General features: G+C 52.6%; 1 protein-coding gene across 1 annotated transcript; it reads right to left on the bottom strand.

Annotated features, from left to right (window-relative positions):
* Window positions 1-2,164: 2,164 nt before the first annotated feature.
* On the bottom strand, window positions 2,165-15,385 carry GTF2F1 (general transcription factor IIF subunit 1; the record flags this gene model as incomplete). The annotated part of the gene is made up of 10 exons (XM_066570487.1): window positions 15,344-15,385; window positions 14,682-14,752; window positions 13,712-13,758; window positions 12,772-12,844; window positions 10,469-10,662; window positions 9,087-9,257; window positions 6,132-6,316; window positions 4,363-4,522; window positions 2,357-2,421; window positions 2,165-2,274 (listed from the first exon to the last, which is right to left on the bottom strand). Coding segments are annotated over exons 2-10 (1,017 nt in total), but the record flags the coding sequence as incomplete, so codon positions are not given.
* Window positions 15,386-16,122: the final 737 nt, after the last annotated feature.

Raw genomic sequence — 16,122 nt, forward strand, 5'->3', positions numbered from 1 at the left:
GGTTTTTTGGGGTTTTTCAGGGGGATTTGGGGTTTTGGGGATTTTGGGGAGATTTTTAATTTTTGGGGTTTTTTTTGGTATTTTTGGGGGATCTTTTTGGCATTTTTGGGGATATTTTTGGTGTTTCTAAGGGGATATTTTGGTGGTTTTTGGGGATTTTCAGGGGGATTTGGGGTTTTGGGATTTTGGGGGATTTTTTAATTTTTGGGATTTTTGGGGATTTTTTGGTGGTTTTTGGGGGATATTTTGGTGGTTTTTTGGGGTTTTTCAGGGGGATTTGGGGTTTTGGGGATTTTGGGGGGATTTTTTAATTTTTGGGGTTTTTTTGGGGGTTTTTTGGGGATTTTTGGGGATTTTTTTGGTGGTTTTTGGGGGATATTTTGGTGGTTTTTTGGGGTTTTTCAGGGGGATTTGGGGTTTTGGGGATTTTGGGGAGATTTTTTAATTTTTGGGGGTTTTTTGGGGTTTTTTTGGGGATTTTTTGGGGGATATTTTGGTGGTTTTTAGGGGATTTTCAGGGGGATTTGGGGTTTTTGGGATTTTGGGAGATTTTTTAATTTTTGGGGATTTTTTCGGGGTTTTTTGTGGGATTTTTGGGGGATTTTTTGGGCTTTTTTTGGTATTTTTTTAGTATTTTTAGGGGATTTTTTGGGGGATATTTTGCTGGTTTTTGAGGGGATTTTTGGGGATTTTTGAGGGGATTTTTTGAGGGGGATTTTGGGATTTGTTTGGGATTTTTGGAGGGATTTTTGGGGGGATTTTTGTGGTTTTTTGGGGATTTTGGTGGTTGGAGGTATTTTTGGGGGATTTTTTTTGTATTTTTGGGGTTTTTTCGGTATTTTTGGGGGGAGTTTTGGGTCGGGGTTTTATTGTATTCTCTAGGGAGATTTTTGGTATTTTTTGGGTATTTTTAGGGGGATTTTTTGGGGTTTTTTTGCTATTTTTGGGGGGAATTTTGGGATATTTTTTGCTATTTTTTTTACATTTTTAGGGGAGCTTTTTGCAAGGAATTTTGGTTCTTTTGGGCTGATTTTGAGTTGGTTTTTTTTTGCCCTTTTCAGGCGGATTTTTAGGCCAATTTGCTGCTTTTGGGCCTATTTTTGGTGGATTTTTTTAGATTTTTGGGGATTTTTAGGGGGATTTTTAGGGGGGTTTTAAGGGAGATTTTAGAAGGAATTTTGGTTCTTTTGGGCTGATTTTGAGTTGGTTTTTTTTGCCCTTTCCGGGCGGATTTTTAGGCCAATTTGCTGCTTTTGGGGCTATTTTTGGTGCAGGTTTTTTGGGGTATTTTTGAGGCTTTTTGGGTATATTTTAGGGGGATTTTTTGATTTTTTTTTTACTATTTTTGGGGGGAATTTTGGGATATTTTTTGCTATTTTTTTTACATTTTTAGGGGAGATTTTTGCAAGGAATTTTGGTTCTTTTGGGCTGATTTTGAGTTGTTTTTTTTACTCTTTCCGGGCGGATTTTTAGGCCCATTTGCTGCTTTTGGGGCTATTTTTGGTGGATTTTTTTAGATTTTTGGGGATTTTTAGGGGGATTTTAAGGGAGATTTTTGCAAGGAATTTTGGGTTTTTTGGGCTGATTTTGAGGTGGTTTTTTTTGCTCTTTTCGGGCAGATTTTTAGGCCAATTTGCTGCTTTTGGGCCTATTTTTGGTGGATTTTTTTTGAGATTTTGGGGATTTTTTGGGGTGGTTTTTTGGGGGATTTTTTGGGTATTTTAAGGGGAATTTTAGGGGAGATTTTTGGAAGGAATTTTGGGTATTTTGGGGTAATTTTGACGTTTTCTAATTTGCTCTTTTCGGGTGGATTTTTAGGCCAATTTGGTGCTTTTGGGGGTATTTTTGGTGGATTTTTCTTTAGATTTTTTGGGTATATTTTAGGGGGATTTTTTGGGTTTTTTTACTATTTTTGGGGGGGAATTTTGGGGTTTTTTTGAGCATTTTTAGGGGGATTTTAGGGGAGATTTTGCGAGGAATTTTGGTTCTTTTGGGCTGATTTTGAGTTGGTTTTTTTTTGCCCTTTCCGGGCGGATTTTTAGGCCCATTTGCTGCTTTTGGGGCTATTTTGGGTGCGTTTTTTTTGCTATTTTCGGGGTTTTTTTGAGTTCTTCCCCCCCAAACCCCATTAATTTTTTTGGGGGGGGGGTTCTCACCTCTCTTTTTTCTTCTTCTCCTGGGGGGTGGGGGTGGCTTTTCCCTCCTCTTCCTCCTCCTTCTCCTCCCCTTTCTCCTCCTCGCTCTCCTCGCTGCTCTCGCTGGCCTCATCGATTCCTGAGGGAGTTTTGGGGTCCCGAGCCTCTGGGACCCCCCAAAAATGCCCCAAAACATCCCCCAGACCCCTCCCCCCACCCACCTTTGGGGCCTTCCTCCTCCTCCTTGGGGGCTTTGGCTTTGCCGGGCTCTTCCTCACCGGAGCTGCTGCGGGAAAAGGGGGGACGGGGGGGTTTGAGGGGATTTGGGGGGATTTGGGGGGTCCCAAGGGGGTTGGGGGGGTTTGAGGGGGATTTGGGGGGTCCCAGGGGGGTTTGGGGGGGATTTGGGGGGTCCCAAGGGGGCCCAGGGGGATTTGGGGGGGTTCTGAGGGGGTTTGGGGGGGATTTGGGGGGGATTTGGGGGGGATTTGGGGGTCCCAAGGGGGTTTGGGGGGGTTTGAGGGGATTTGGGGGGTCCCAGGGGGTTTGGGGGGGATTTGGGGGGGATTTGGGGGGTCCCAGGGGGTTTGGGGGGATTTGGGGGGGATTTGGGGGTCCCAAGGGGACCCAGGGGGATTTGGGGGGGTTCTGAGGGGGGTTTGGGGGGGATTTGGGGGGTCCCAGGGGGGTTTGGGGGGTCCCAGGGGGGTTTGGGGGAGATTTGGGGGTCTCAGGGGGATTTGGGGGGTTCTGAGGGGGATTTGGGGGTCCCGGGGGGATTTGGGGGGGTTTGAGGGGGATTTGGGGGGGGATTTGGGGGTCCCAGGGGGTTTGGGGGAGATTTGGGGGGTCGCATGGGGATTTGGGGGGGTTCTGAGGGGTCCCAAGGGGGCCCAGGGGGATTTGGGGGGTTCTGAGGGGGATTTGGGGGGGCCCAGGGGGGTTTGGGGGAGATTTGGGGGGGTTCTGAGGGGGGTTTGGGGGGGATTTGGGGGGTCCCAGGGGGGTTTGGGGGGTCCCAGGGGGGTTTGGGGGAGATTTGGGGGTCTCAGGGGGATTTGGGGGGGTTCTGAGGGGGATTTGGGGGGGCCCAGGGGGGTTTGGGGGAGATTTGGGGGGGTTCTGAGGGGGATTTGGGGGGGGTCTCATGGGGGTTTGGGGGGGATTTGGGGGGGTTTGAGGGGGATTTGGGGGAGATTTGGGGGTCTCAGGGGGGTTTAGGGGGGGATCTGGAGGAAATTTGGGGGGGATTTGGGGGGGAATTTGAGAGGCCCTGGGGGTGGATTTGAGGGTCCCCCCAAAACCTCCCCCAAAACCCCCCAAAAACCCCTCCAGGACCCCCCAAAGTCTCCCCAAAATCCCACCAGGGACCCCCAAACTCCCCCCAGGAACCCCCAACATCCCCCCAAACTCACCCAAAACCCCTCCAGGACCCCCCAAAATCCCCCCCCAAACCCCTCCAGGGACCCCCAAACTCCCCCCTAAACCCTTCTGGAGACCCCAAACTCCCCCCAGGGACCCCCCAAACTCCCCCCAGGGACCCCCCAAATCCCTCTAGGGACCCCCAAAATCCCCCAAATCCCCCCCAAAATCCCCCTCAAATCCCCCCAGGGACCCCCAAACTCCCCCCAAATCCCTCCAGGGACCCCCAAACTCCCCCCTAAACCCTTCTGGAGACCCCAAACTCCCCCCAGGGACCCCCCAAACTCCCCCCAGGGACCCCAAAATCCCCAAATCTCACCCAAAGCCCCTCCAGGGACCCCCAAAATCCCCCAAAACCCTTCTAGAGACCCCCCCCAAAACTCACCCAAACCCCTCCAAACTCACCCCAAATCCCCTCAAATCCCCCCAGGGACCCCCAAACTCCTCCCCAAATCCCTCTAGGGACCCCCAAAATCCCCCAAATCCCCTCCAGGGACCCCCAAAATTTACCCAAACCCCCTCCAGGGACCCCCAAACTCCCCCCTAAACCCTTCTAGAGACCCCAAACTCCCCCCAGGGACTCCCCAAATCCCCTCCAGGGACCCCCAAAATGCCCCAAATCCCCCCCAAATCCCCCCCAGGGACCCCCAAAATCCCCCCCAGAGACCCCCAAACCTCACCCAAAATCCCCCCAGAGACCCCCAAAATCCCTCCAGGACCCCCAGACTCCCCCCAAAATCCCTCCAGGACCCCCCAAATCCCCTCTAGGGACCCCCCAAATCCCCCCAAATCCCCCCCAGCCCACCTGGAGCCGTCGGACATGTAATCGACCTCCTGGCCCTCGAAGTCGCCGTCGTCGCTGTCCTCGAGAGCTTCGTCCTCCGAGCCCTTCCCGCCCTTCCTCCTCCTCCTCCTCTTCCTCCGGGCGCCCGCCCCGGCCGCCTTCGGCCTCGCGCTCTTCTCGCCTGAGGGGTTTCGGGGTTTTTGGGGTTTTTTGGGGTTTTTTTTTGGGGTTTTTTGGGTATTTTTTGGGATTTTTAGGGGTTTTTTAATTGGGATTTTTTGGGGATTTTTTTGGGGTTTTTTTTGGAATTTTTGGGGTTTTTTTTTTGGAATTTTTTTAAAATTTTTTGGGATTTTTGAGGGAATTTTTGGGGTTATTTTTTTGGATTTTTGGGGGGTTTTTTTGGAATTTTTTTAGAATTTTTGGGGGATTTTTGAGGGAATTTTTGGGGGTTTTTTTTGGATTTTTTTTTTTTGATTTTTGAGGGATTTTTTGGGGGGTTTTTTTTGGAATTTTTTTAGAATTTTTGGGGGATTTTTGAGGAATTTTTTTAGAATTTTTGGGGGATTTTTGAGGGGTTTTTTTTGGAATTTTTGGGGGTTTTTTTAGGAATTTTTAAAATTTTTTGGGATTTTTGAGGGAATTTTTTGGGGTTTTTTTTTTGGAATTTTTTTAAATTTTTGAGGGAATTTTTTGGGGGGGTTTTTTTGGAATTTTTTTTAATTTTTTTGGGATTTTTGAGGGAATTTTTGGGGGGTTTTTTTTGGATTTTTGAGGGATTTTTTGGGGTTTTTTTTTGATTTTTGAGGGAATTTTTTGGATTTTTTTTTAATTTTTGGGGATTTTTGAGGGGATTTTTTGGGATTTTTTTTTGAATTTTTTGGGGATTTTGGGGGGTTTTTTTTTGGAATTTTTAAAAAATTTTTGGGGGATTTTTGAGGGAATTTTTGGGTTTTTTTTGGGTATTTTTTGGGTAATTTTTAGGGGTTTTTTTGGTTTTTTTTTGGGGATTTTTGGGGAGTTTTTTTTGTAATTTTTTTTTGTATTTTTGGGGGCCATTTTTAGGATTTTTGGGGGTATTTTTTTGTATTTTTGGGGACCATTTTTAGGATTTTTTGTGAGGATATTTTTGTATTTTTGGGGGGATTTTTTGGGTATTTTTTTTTGTATTTTTGGGGGCCATTTTTAGGATTTTTGGGGGTATTTTTTTGGTATTTTTGGGGGGATTTTTTGGGAGGATATTTTTGTATTTTTGGGGGGATTTTTTTGGTATTTTTTTGGCTATTTTTGGAGACTTTTTGGGGGGATTTTTTGGGTAATTTTTTTGGGTTTTTTTTTGGTATTTTTGGGGGCCATTTTTAGGATTTTTGGGGGGATTTTTTTGTATTTTTGGGGGCCATTTTTAGGATTTTTGGGGGTATTTTTTTGTATTTTTGGGGGCCATTTTTAGGATTTTTGGGGGTATTTTTTTTGTATTTTTGGGGGGATTTTTTGGGTTTTTTGTATTTTTTTGTATTTTTGGGGGCCATTTTTAGGATTTTTGGGGGGATTTTTTTGTATTTTTGGGGGCCATTTTTATTTTTGGGGCTATTTTTGGGGTATTTTTTTTTGTATTTTTGGGGGTATTTTTGGGGGCCATTTTTAGGATTTTTTGGGGGGATTTTTTTGTATTTTTGGGGGGATTTTTTGGGTATTTTTTTGTATTTTGGGGGTATTTTTTTTTGGTATTTTTGGGCTATTTTTTTTGCATTTTTTTGCCTATTTTAATGCTTTTTCCCCCCGTTCCTCACCCTCGGCCTCGCTGCCCTCGCTCTCCTCGGAGCTCAGCTCCAGATCCTCCTCCAGGTCGTGGATCCTGAGCCCCCCCCCCTTGCCCGGGGCCTTCCTCCCCTTCTCCTTCTCCTCCTCCTCCTCGTCCTGGTCCCGCAGCCGCCGCTGCTGCATGATGCTGAAATGGTTCAGCACCTTGTTCCTCCTGGGGGAAATGGGGATTTGGGGGGCTCAGAGAGGATTTGGGGGGCTCAGAGAGGATTTGGGGGGATTTGAGGGGGGCTCAGAGAGGATTTGGGGGCGTTTAGGGGGGATTTGGGGGGCTCAGACAGGATTTGGGGGGCTCAGAAAGGATTTGGGGGCGTTTAGGGGGGATTTGGGGGGCTCAGACAGGATTTGGGGGGCTCAGAGAGGATTTGGGGGGCTCAGACAGGATTTGGGGGCGTTTAGGGGGGATTTGGGGGGGATTTGGGGGGCTCAGAAAGGAATTGGGGGGGATTTGAGGGGGCTCAGAGAGGATTTGGGGGCGTTTAGGGGGGATTTGGGGGGCTCAGAAAGGATTTGGGGGCGTTTAGGGGGGATTTGGGGGGCTCAGACAGGATTTGGGGGGCTCAGAAAGGATTTGGGGGCGTTTAGGGGGGATTTGGGGGGCTCAGACAGGATTTGGGGGGCTCAGAAAGGATTTGGGGGCGTTTAGGGGGGATTTGGGGGGCTCAGACAGGATTTGGGGGGCTCAGACAGGAATTGGGGGGCTCAGACAGGATTTGGGGCCTCACAGAGAGGATTTGGGGGGGATTTGGGGGGGATTTGGGGGGCTCAGAGAGGAATTGGGGGGGATTTGGGGGGCTCAGACAGGAATTGGGGGGCTCAGACAGGATTTGGGGGGCTCAGAGAGGATTTGGGGGCGTTTAGGGGGGATTTGGGGGGGATTTGGGGGGCTCAGAGAGGAATTGGGGGGCTCAGAAAGGAATTGGGGGGGATTTGAGGGGGCTCAGAGAGGATTTGGGGGCGTTTAGGGGGGATTTGAGGGGATTTCTTTGGGATTTGGGGGGGCTCAGAGAGAATTTGGGGGGATCTGAAAGGATTTGGGGGGGATTTGAGGGGGCTCAGGAAGGATTTTGGGGGGTTTAGGGGGGATTTGGGGGCGTTTAGGGGGGATTTGGGGGGCTCAGAGAGGATTTGGGGGGGATTTGGGGGGCTCAGAAAGGATTTGGGGGGGTTTAAGGGGGATTTTGGGGGGGTTTAGGGGGGATTTGAGGGGATTTCTTTGGGATTTGGGGGGGATTTGAGGGGGTTCAGAGAGGATTTGGGGGGATTTGAGGGGTCTGGAGGGGATTTTGAGTGTCTGAGAGGGGATTTCGGGGTCCTTGCTCAGGATTAGGGTTGGGATTTGGGGTTCCCCATTGGGATTTGGGGGTCCTAGAGGGGGATCAGGGGGAAAATTTGGGGGAAAATTTGGGGGATCCTGGGGAGGATTTTCAGTGCCTGGGAGGGGATTTTGAATTTTGGGGTCCTTGCTCAGGATTTTGGGGTCCTTGCTCAGGATTTTGGGGTTCCCCATTGGGATTTGGGGTTCCCCAGGGATTTGGGGGTTCCCCAGGGATTTTTGGGGTCCTAGAAGGGGATTTGGGGGAAAATTGGAGGGAAAATTTGGGAGATCCTGGAGGGGATTTTGGGGTCCTTGCTCACGATTTTAGGGTTCCCCATTGGGATTTGGGGTTCCCCGTTGGGATTTTGGGGTTCCCCATTGGGATTTTGGGGTCCCAGGGATTTTGGGGGTCCTAGAAGGGGATTTGGGGGAAAATTTGGGGGATCCTGGGGAGGGTTTTCAGTGCCTGTGAGTGGATTTCGGGGTCCTGCCCAGGGAACAGGGTCGGGGTTTGGGGTTCCTCCATAGGATTTGGGGGTTCCCCATGGGATTTGGGTGTCCTAGAAGGGGATCAGGGGGAAAATTTAGGGGAAAATTTGGGGGATCCTGGAAGGGATTTTCAGTGCCTGGGAGGGGATTTCGGGGTCCTTGCTCAGGATTTTGGGGTCCCCATTGGGATTTTGGGGTCCTAGAAGGGAATTTGGGGGAAAATTTGGGGGATCCTGGAGGGGATTTCGGGGTCCTTGCTCAGGATTTCAGGGTTCCCCATTGGGCTTTTGGTGTCCCAGGGATTTTTGGGGTCCTAGAGGGGGATCAGGGTGAAAATTTGGGGGATCCTGGGGAGGATTTTCAGTGCCTGGGAGGGGATTTTGGGGTCCTGTCTGGGGAATAGGGTTGGGATTTTGGGGTCCTTGCTCAGGATTTTGGGGTTCCCCATTGGGATTTGGGGGTTCCCCATTGGGATTTGGGGGTCCCCGTGGGATTTGGGGGTTCCCCAGGGATTTTTGGGGTTCCTAGAAGGGGATCAGGGGGAAAATTTGGGGGAAAATTTGGGGGAAAATTTGGGGGATCCTGGGGAGGATTTTCAGTGCCTGGGAGGGGATTTCGGGGTCCTTGCTCAGGATTTTGGGGTTCCCCATTGGGATTTTGGGGTCCTAGAAGGGGATTTGGGGGAAAATTTGGGGGATCCTGGAGGGGATTTCGGGGGCCTTGCTCAGGATTTCGGGGTCCTTGCTCAGGATTTTAGGGTTCCCCATGGGACTTGGGGGTCCCAGGGATTTTGGGGGTCCTAGAAGGGGATTTGGGGGAAAATTTGGGGGATCCTGGAGGGGATTTCGGGGTCCTTGCTCAGGATTTTGGGGTCCTTGCTCAGGATTTTGGGGTTCCCCATTGGGATTTGGGGGTTCCCCATTGGGATTTGGGGGTTCCCCAGGGATTTTTGGGGTCCTAGAAGGGGATCAGGGGGAAAATTTGGGGGATCCTGGAGGGGATTTTGGGGTCCTTGCTCAGGATTTCGGGGTCCTTGCTCAGGATTTCGGGGTCCTGCCCAGGGAACAGGGTCGGGGTTTGGGGTTCCTCCATAGGATTTGGGGGTTTTCGGGGTCACCTCTCCCACTCCTCCTCGGCCTCCTCGGCCGTCAGGGTGCGGTGCCGGGCCAGGGGGGTGAAGTTGAACCAATTCCTGACCGGGAAAGCCTCGAAGGCTCCGTCGGGGCATTGGGTGAAGATGTAATAGGAGGCGTTCTCGGTGACGCCGCCCTTCTTGACACCCCGGAACCTGCCGGGAACACGGCCGGGGTCACCCCAAAAAACCAGAGAAATCGTCCCAAAAACCCGAGAGAAATATCCCAAAAAATGACTGAAGTGACCCCCAAAAACCCGAGAGAAATATCCCAAAAATGGCAGGAATCAGTCCCAAAAACCCGAGAGAAATATCCCAAAAAATGACCCCCAAAAACCCGAGAGAAATATCCCAAAAAATGATTGAAATGACCCCCAAAAACCCGAGAGAAATATCCCAAAAAATGACTGAAATGACCCCCAAAAACCCGAGAGAAATATCCCAAAAAATGACTGAAGTGACCCCCAAAAACCCGAGAGAAATATCCCAAAAAATGACTGAAATGACCCCCAAAAACCCGAGAGAAATATCCCAAAAAATGACTGAAGTGACCCCCAAAAAATGACAGGAATCAGCCCCAAAAACCCGAGAAAAATATCCCAAAAAATGGCAGGAATCAGCCCCAAAAACCTGAGAGAAATAGGCCAAAAAATATGACAGGATTACCTCAAAAAATGGGACAGAATCACCCCAAAAACCCGAGAAAAATCACCCCAAAAAATGACAGAATCACCCCAAAAACCTTGAGAGAAATCATCCCAAAAAATTGACAGAAATGATCCCAAAAAACCCCCAAAAAACCCCCAAAAAACCCCAAATCCAACCTCATTCTCCCTTTGCCGTTGACCCTGAGCCCAGAATTCCCTCAGGACAATCCCGAATTTCCCAATTCCCAAAACCCCAAACCCTGCTCATTTCCCACCCCAAAAACCCCCAAAAAAACCCCAAAAAACCCCAAAAAAACCCCAAAAAAACCCAAATCCAACCTCCTGCCCCCTTTGCCATTGACCCTGAGCAGCTCAGCTCAGCTCAGAACTCCCTCAGGACGATCCCGAATTTCCCAGTTTCCCCATTTCTGAAACCCCAAACTCTGCTCATTTCCCACCCCAAAAACCCCCAAAAAAACCCAAAATCCTAAATCCCAAAAACCCCAAAAGGCCCCAAAACCCCAAATCCGACCTCCTGCCCCCTTTGCCATTGACCCTGAGCAGCTCAGCCCTGGAATTCCCTCAGGACAATCCCGAATTTTCCAATTCCCCATTTCTGAAACCCCAAACTCTGCTCATTTCCCACCCCAAAAACCCCCAAAAACCCCCAAAAACCCCAAAAAAACCCCAAAAAAACCCCAAAAAAGCCCCAAATTCCACCTCCTGCCCCCTTTGCCGTTGACCCTGAGCAGCCAGGGCTGATCCTCAGCCCGGAATTCCCTCAGGACGATTCCGTATTTTTTCCTCCGCGCTTCCTCGCGCAGCTTCCGGTGGAATTCGCTGCCGGCGCCCGACTCGGGCAGCTCCTCCTCGGCGTAGATGCGCTTGTTGCTCATGTCCCGCTCCATCCGAGCCTGGAGGGGCCGGGGATCCTAAATCCCCGAGGTCCTGGATCCCAAAGATCCCAAATCCCCGAGGTTCTGAACCCCCTGGTCCTAAATCCCTGAGGTTCTGAATCCCAAAGATCCCAAATCCCCGAGGTTCTGAACCCCCTGATCCTAAATCCCCGAGGTTCTGAACCCCCTGGTCCCGAATCCTTGAATCCGGATCCCAATGGATCCAAGTGGCCCCAAAAACTGAGTGGAAAGGGTCGGGATGGGTCCTGATCCTAAATCCCCGAGGTCCCAAACCCCCTGATCCCAAATCCCAGAGGTCCCGAATCCCAGAGGTCCCGAACCCCCTGGTCCCAAATCCTTGAATCCGGATCCCAACGGATCCAAGCGGCCCCAAATCCTGACTGGGCCCAGCTGGGATTGATGCAAATCCCACCTGGAAAGGGGCAGGGATCCTAAATCCCCGAGGTTCTGAATCCCAAAGATCCCAAATCCCCGAGGTTCTGAACCCCCTGATCCTAAATCCCTGAGGTCCTGGATCCCAAAGATCCTAAATCCCCGAGGTTCTGAACCCCCTGATCCTAAATCCCCGAGGTCCTGAATCCCAAAGATCCCAAATCCCTGAGGTTCTGAACCCCCTGGTCCTAAATCCCCGAGGTCCTGGATCCCAAAGATCCCAAATCCCCGAGGTTCTGAACTCCCTGATCCCAAATCCCAGAGGTCCCGAATCCCAAAGATCCCAAATCCCAAAGGTCCCGAATCCTTGAATCCGGATCCCAACGGATCCAAGCGGCCCCAAATCCTGACTGTGCCCAGCTGGGATTGATCCAAATCCCACCTGGAAAGGGGCAGGGATCCTAAATCCCCGAAGTCCTAAATCCCCAAGGTCCTGAACCCCCTGGTCCCAAATCCCAAAGGAACCCAAAGCCCCTGATCCCAAATCCTTGAATGCGGATCCCAATGGATCTGACTGGGCCCAGCTGGGATTGATCCAGATCCTGACCCCAAATCCCACCTGGAAAGGGGCAGGGATCCCAAATCCCCGAGGTTCTGAACCCCCTGATCCTAAATCCCCGAGGTTCTGAACCCCCTGATCCCAAATCCCAGAGGTCCCGAATCCTTGAATCCGGATCCCAACGGATCCAAGCGGCCCCAAAAACTGAGTGGAAAGGGTCAGGATTGGACCTGATCCTAAATCCCAGAGGTCCCAAAGCCCCTGATCCCAAACCCCCTTGGCTCTCACTTGTACCCCCCTTGTTCCCAAACCCCCTTGGCTCTCACCTGTACCCCCCTTGTTCCTAAATCCCCTTGGCTCTCACCTGTGCCCCCAGCCTGGCCCTGTTCCTAAATCCCTTTGGCTCTCACCTGTGCTCCCCCCCTTGTTCCTAAATCCCTTTGGCTCTCACCTGTGCCCCCCCATTGTTCCTAAACCCCCTTGGCTCTCACCTGTACCCCCCTTGTTCCTAAATCCCCTTGGCTCTCACCTGTGCCCCCAGCCTGGCCCTGTTCCTAAATCCCTTTGGCTCTCACCTGTGCTCCCCCCCTTGTTCCTAAATCCCTTTGGCTCTCACCTGTGCCCCCCCATTGTTCCTAAACCCCCTTGGCTCTCACCTGTACCCCCCTTGTTCCTAAATCCCCTTGGCTCTCACCTGTGCCCCCAGCCTGGCCCTGTTCCTAAATCCCTTTGGCTCTCACCTGTGCTCCCCCCCTTGTTCCTAAATCCCTTTGGCTCTCACCTGTGCCCCCCCATTGTTCCTAAACCCCCTTGGCTCTCACCTGTACCCCCCTTGTTCCTAAATCCCCTTGGCTCTCACCTGTGCCCCCAGCCTGGCCCTGTTCCTAAATCCCTTTGGCTCTCACCTGTGCCCCCCTTGTTCCCAAACCCCCTTGGCTCTCACCTGTGCCCCCCTTGTTCCTAAATCCCTTTGGCTCTCACCTGTGCCCCCCCCTTGTTCCTAAACCCCCTTGGCTCTCACCTGTGCCCCCCCCTTGTTCCCAAACCCCCTTGGCTCTCACCTGTGCCCCCCTTGTTCCCAAACCCCCTTGGCTCTCACCTGTGCCCCCCTTGTTCCTAAACCCCCTTGGCTCTCACCTGTGCCCCCCTTGTTCCTAAATCCCCTTGGCTCTCACCTGTGCCCAGGTGCTCAGGCTCACTCTGTCGGCGCTGTTGAAGGCCATGATGTTGTAGCGTTTCGGGGTGTTCCTGCAGAGACCCCAAAACCTCAGACCCCAAAACCACCCCAGGATCCCAAATCCCGAACCCAAATCCCCTCCAGGATCCCAAATCCCAAATCCTGAACCCCCAAATCCCGAACCCAAATCCTAAATCCTGAACCCAAATCCCCCCAGGACCCCAAATCCCAAATCGAGGACCCCAGACCCCAAATCCCCTCATTCCCAACCCGCCCCAAACCCCCCCCCCCACAGACCCCAAATCCCCCATTTCCCACCCCAAATCCCCCCAGGCCCCCAAATCCCGGACCCCAAACCCCCCCAGACCCCAAATCCCGGACCCCAAACCCCCCCAGGACCCCAAACCCCCCCAGACCCCAAATCCCCCCAGACCCCAAATCCCCCCAGGACCCCAAATCCCCCATTTCCCACCCCAAATCCCCCCAGGCCCCCAAATCCTGGACCCCAAACCCCCCCACACAGATCCCAAATCCCCCATTTCCCACCCCAAATCCCCCCAAGACCCCAAATCCAGGCCCCCAAATCCCCCCAAACCCCAAATCCTGGACCCCAAATCCCCCCCAGACCCCAAATCCCGGTCCCCAAATCCCCCCAGGACCCCAAATCCCAGACCCCAAACCCCCCCTAGACCCCAAATCCTGGACCCCAAACCCCCCTAGACCCCAAACCCCCTATTTCCCACCCCGAATCCCCCCAGACCCCAAATTCCGGACCCCAAACCCCAAACCCAGGACCCCAAATCCCCCAAGACCCCAAATCCTGGACCCCAAATCCCCCCAAGACCCCAAATCCCCCCAGACCCCAAATGCCCCTAGACCCCAAATCCCCCCAGACCCCAAATCCAGGCCCCCAAACCCCCCAGTCCCCCCTCACTCACCTGGGCACCCTCACCACGTACTCGGAGACCACCTGGGAGCTGCTGCCCTGGGGGACGAGGGGATTTGGGGCATTTTGGGGGGTCCTGAGGGAATTTGGGGGCCCCTGGGGGGGATTTTGGGGGGTCCTGAGGGAATTTCGTGGGAATTTCGAGGGACCTGAGGGAATTTGGGGGGTCCTGAGATGGTTTGGGGGCCCCTCGGGAGGATTTGGGGATCCTCGAGGGAATTTGGGGGGAATTTGGGGGGATTCTGGGGGTCCTGAGGGGATTTGGGGGGAATTTGGGGGGGATTCTGGGGGGTCCCGAGGTGGTTTGGGGGCCCCTGGGGAGGATTTTGGGGGGTCCTGAAGGAATTTGGGGGCCCCTGGGAGGGATTTGGGGATTCTGGGGGGTCCTGAGGTGGTTTGGGGGCCCCTTGGGAGGATTTGGGGGTCCCTGGGGGGGATTTTGGGGGGTCCTGAGGGAATCTGGGGGCCCCTGGGGGAGATTTTGGGGGTCTCTGAAGTGGTTTGGGGGTCCTCGAGGGAATTTGGGGATTTTGGGGGGTCCCGAAGTGGTTTGGGGGCCCCTGGGGGGGATTTTGGGGGGTCCTGAGGGATTTTGGGGGCCCCTGGGGGGGATTTTGGGGGGTCCTGAGGGAATCTGGGGGCCCCTCAGGAGGATTGGGGGGGAATTTGGGGGTCCCTGGGAAGAGGTTGGGGAATTTTGGGGGGTCCTGAGGGAATTTGGGGGGTCCTGAGGTGGTTTGGGGGCCCTTTGGGAAGATTTGGGGGACCTGAGGGGGTTTGGGGGTCCCTGAGATGGTTTGGGGGCCCCTTGGGGGAATTTGGGGGATTTTGGGGGGTCCTGAGGGGATTTGGGGGCCCTCGAGGGAATTTGGGGGATTTTGGGGGGTCCTGAGGGGATTTGGGGGGATTCTGGGGGAATTCGGGGGTCCCTGGGTGGGTTTTGGGGACCCCCCCGCACTCACCAGCGCCGCCATCCCGGGGGGGTCTCGGGGGTCGCACCCCCAAATCCGCCTCGGGTTGAGGGGGGGGGGTCCTGAGGGGGGAAATGGGGAGGGGGGATCAGGGCTTGGGGACCCCAAAACCCCTCAGGACCCCAAAAATCCCCCCCGAAACCACTCAGGACCCCCCCCCAAAATCCTTTAGGACCCCCCCAAATCCGCCAGGACCACCCAAATCCCTTCAAATCCCTCAGAGAGACCCCCCAGGACCCCCCCAAACCCCTCATGGCGCCCCCCAAACCCCTCAAGACCCCCAAGACCCCTCAGGATCCCCCCCAAGACCCCTCAGGATCCCCCCCAAGACCCCTCAGAATTCCCCGGACCCCAAAAACCACTCAGGACCCCCTGAAATCCCTCAGAGGGACCCCCGAACCCCTCAAATCCCCCAAAATCCCTCAGAATCCCCTCAGGATCTCCCCCAAGTCCCTCAGAGGGACCCCCGGACCCACCAAATCCCCCCAGGACCGCCCGAAATCGCCCCAAAACCCCTCAGGGCATCCCCAAATTCCCCCAAAAACTCCTCAAACCCCCCCCAGGACCCCCCAAAATCCATCAAGACCCCCTCAGGACACCCCAAAACCACCCCAGGACCCCCCAAATTCCCCCCCAGCCCCCTCCGCGCCCACCGCTCGCTCCGGCTCCGCTTCCTGCCAGAACCGGAAGCTGCCCCCACGTGACCGGAAGTGCAGGGCGGAGTATCGCCCACGTGACCGGAAGTACCGCAGGGGCGTCGCCACGGCAACCGTTGAGGCCTAGCCTCGAGTTTGTCCAAATTTACCCCCAAAAATGCCCAAAATTATCCCAAAACTGCTCCAAATCACCCAAATTCACCTCAAAGCTGCCACAGTCATCCTAAATCACCTTTAAACTGCGCCAAATCACCCACAAATCGCTTTAAATCTGCCCCAATCACCACAAAACGGGCCCAAATCCTCCATTTTTCAATTCAACTCCTCATTTTCCACCTCAAATTCTGGATTTTCCACCTCAAATTCTGGATTTTCCAGTCCCAAATCATATTTTTCACCCCTAAATCCCCCCACAAAGCCCCAACTTTTATTAACCTCCAAAACACCCTGAATTTTCCCCAAAATTGTATTTTCCCCCCTCAATATGATCTTCTTCCCACAAAAATGAGGGGTTTTCCCCCATATTTTATTTCTCCCCCCAAAATAGTTTTTTTCCCCCCAAAAATTGGGATTTTTTTCCCTGAATTGGGGATTTGTCCCTTAAAAATTGGAATTTCCCCCTCAAAATTGGATTCTTTTTTCCCCAAACCCCACTTTTTCCCCTAAAATTTGAGGATTTTCCCCCCCAAAATTTGATTTTTTTTCCCCCATTTTCACCCCGATCCGGGCGGTTTTTATTCCATTTATTTGTGAAGTTAAAAACAAGCGGTAAAAAG

This window comes from Molothrus aeneus, unplaced genomic scaffold (assembly GCF_037042795.1).
Source record: "Molothrus aeneus isolate 106 unplaced genomic scaffold, BPBGC_Maene_1.0 scaffold_30, whole genome shotgun sequence".
NCBI lineage: Eukaryota > Metazoa > Chordata > Aves > Passeriformes > Icteridae > Molothrus > Molothrus aeneus.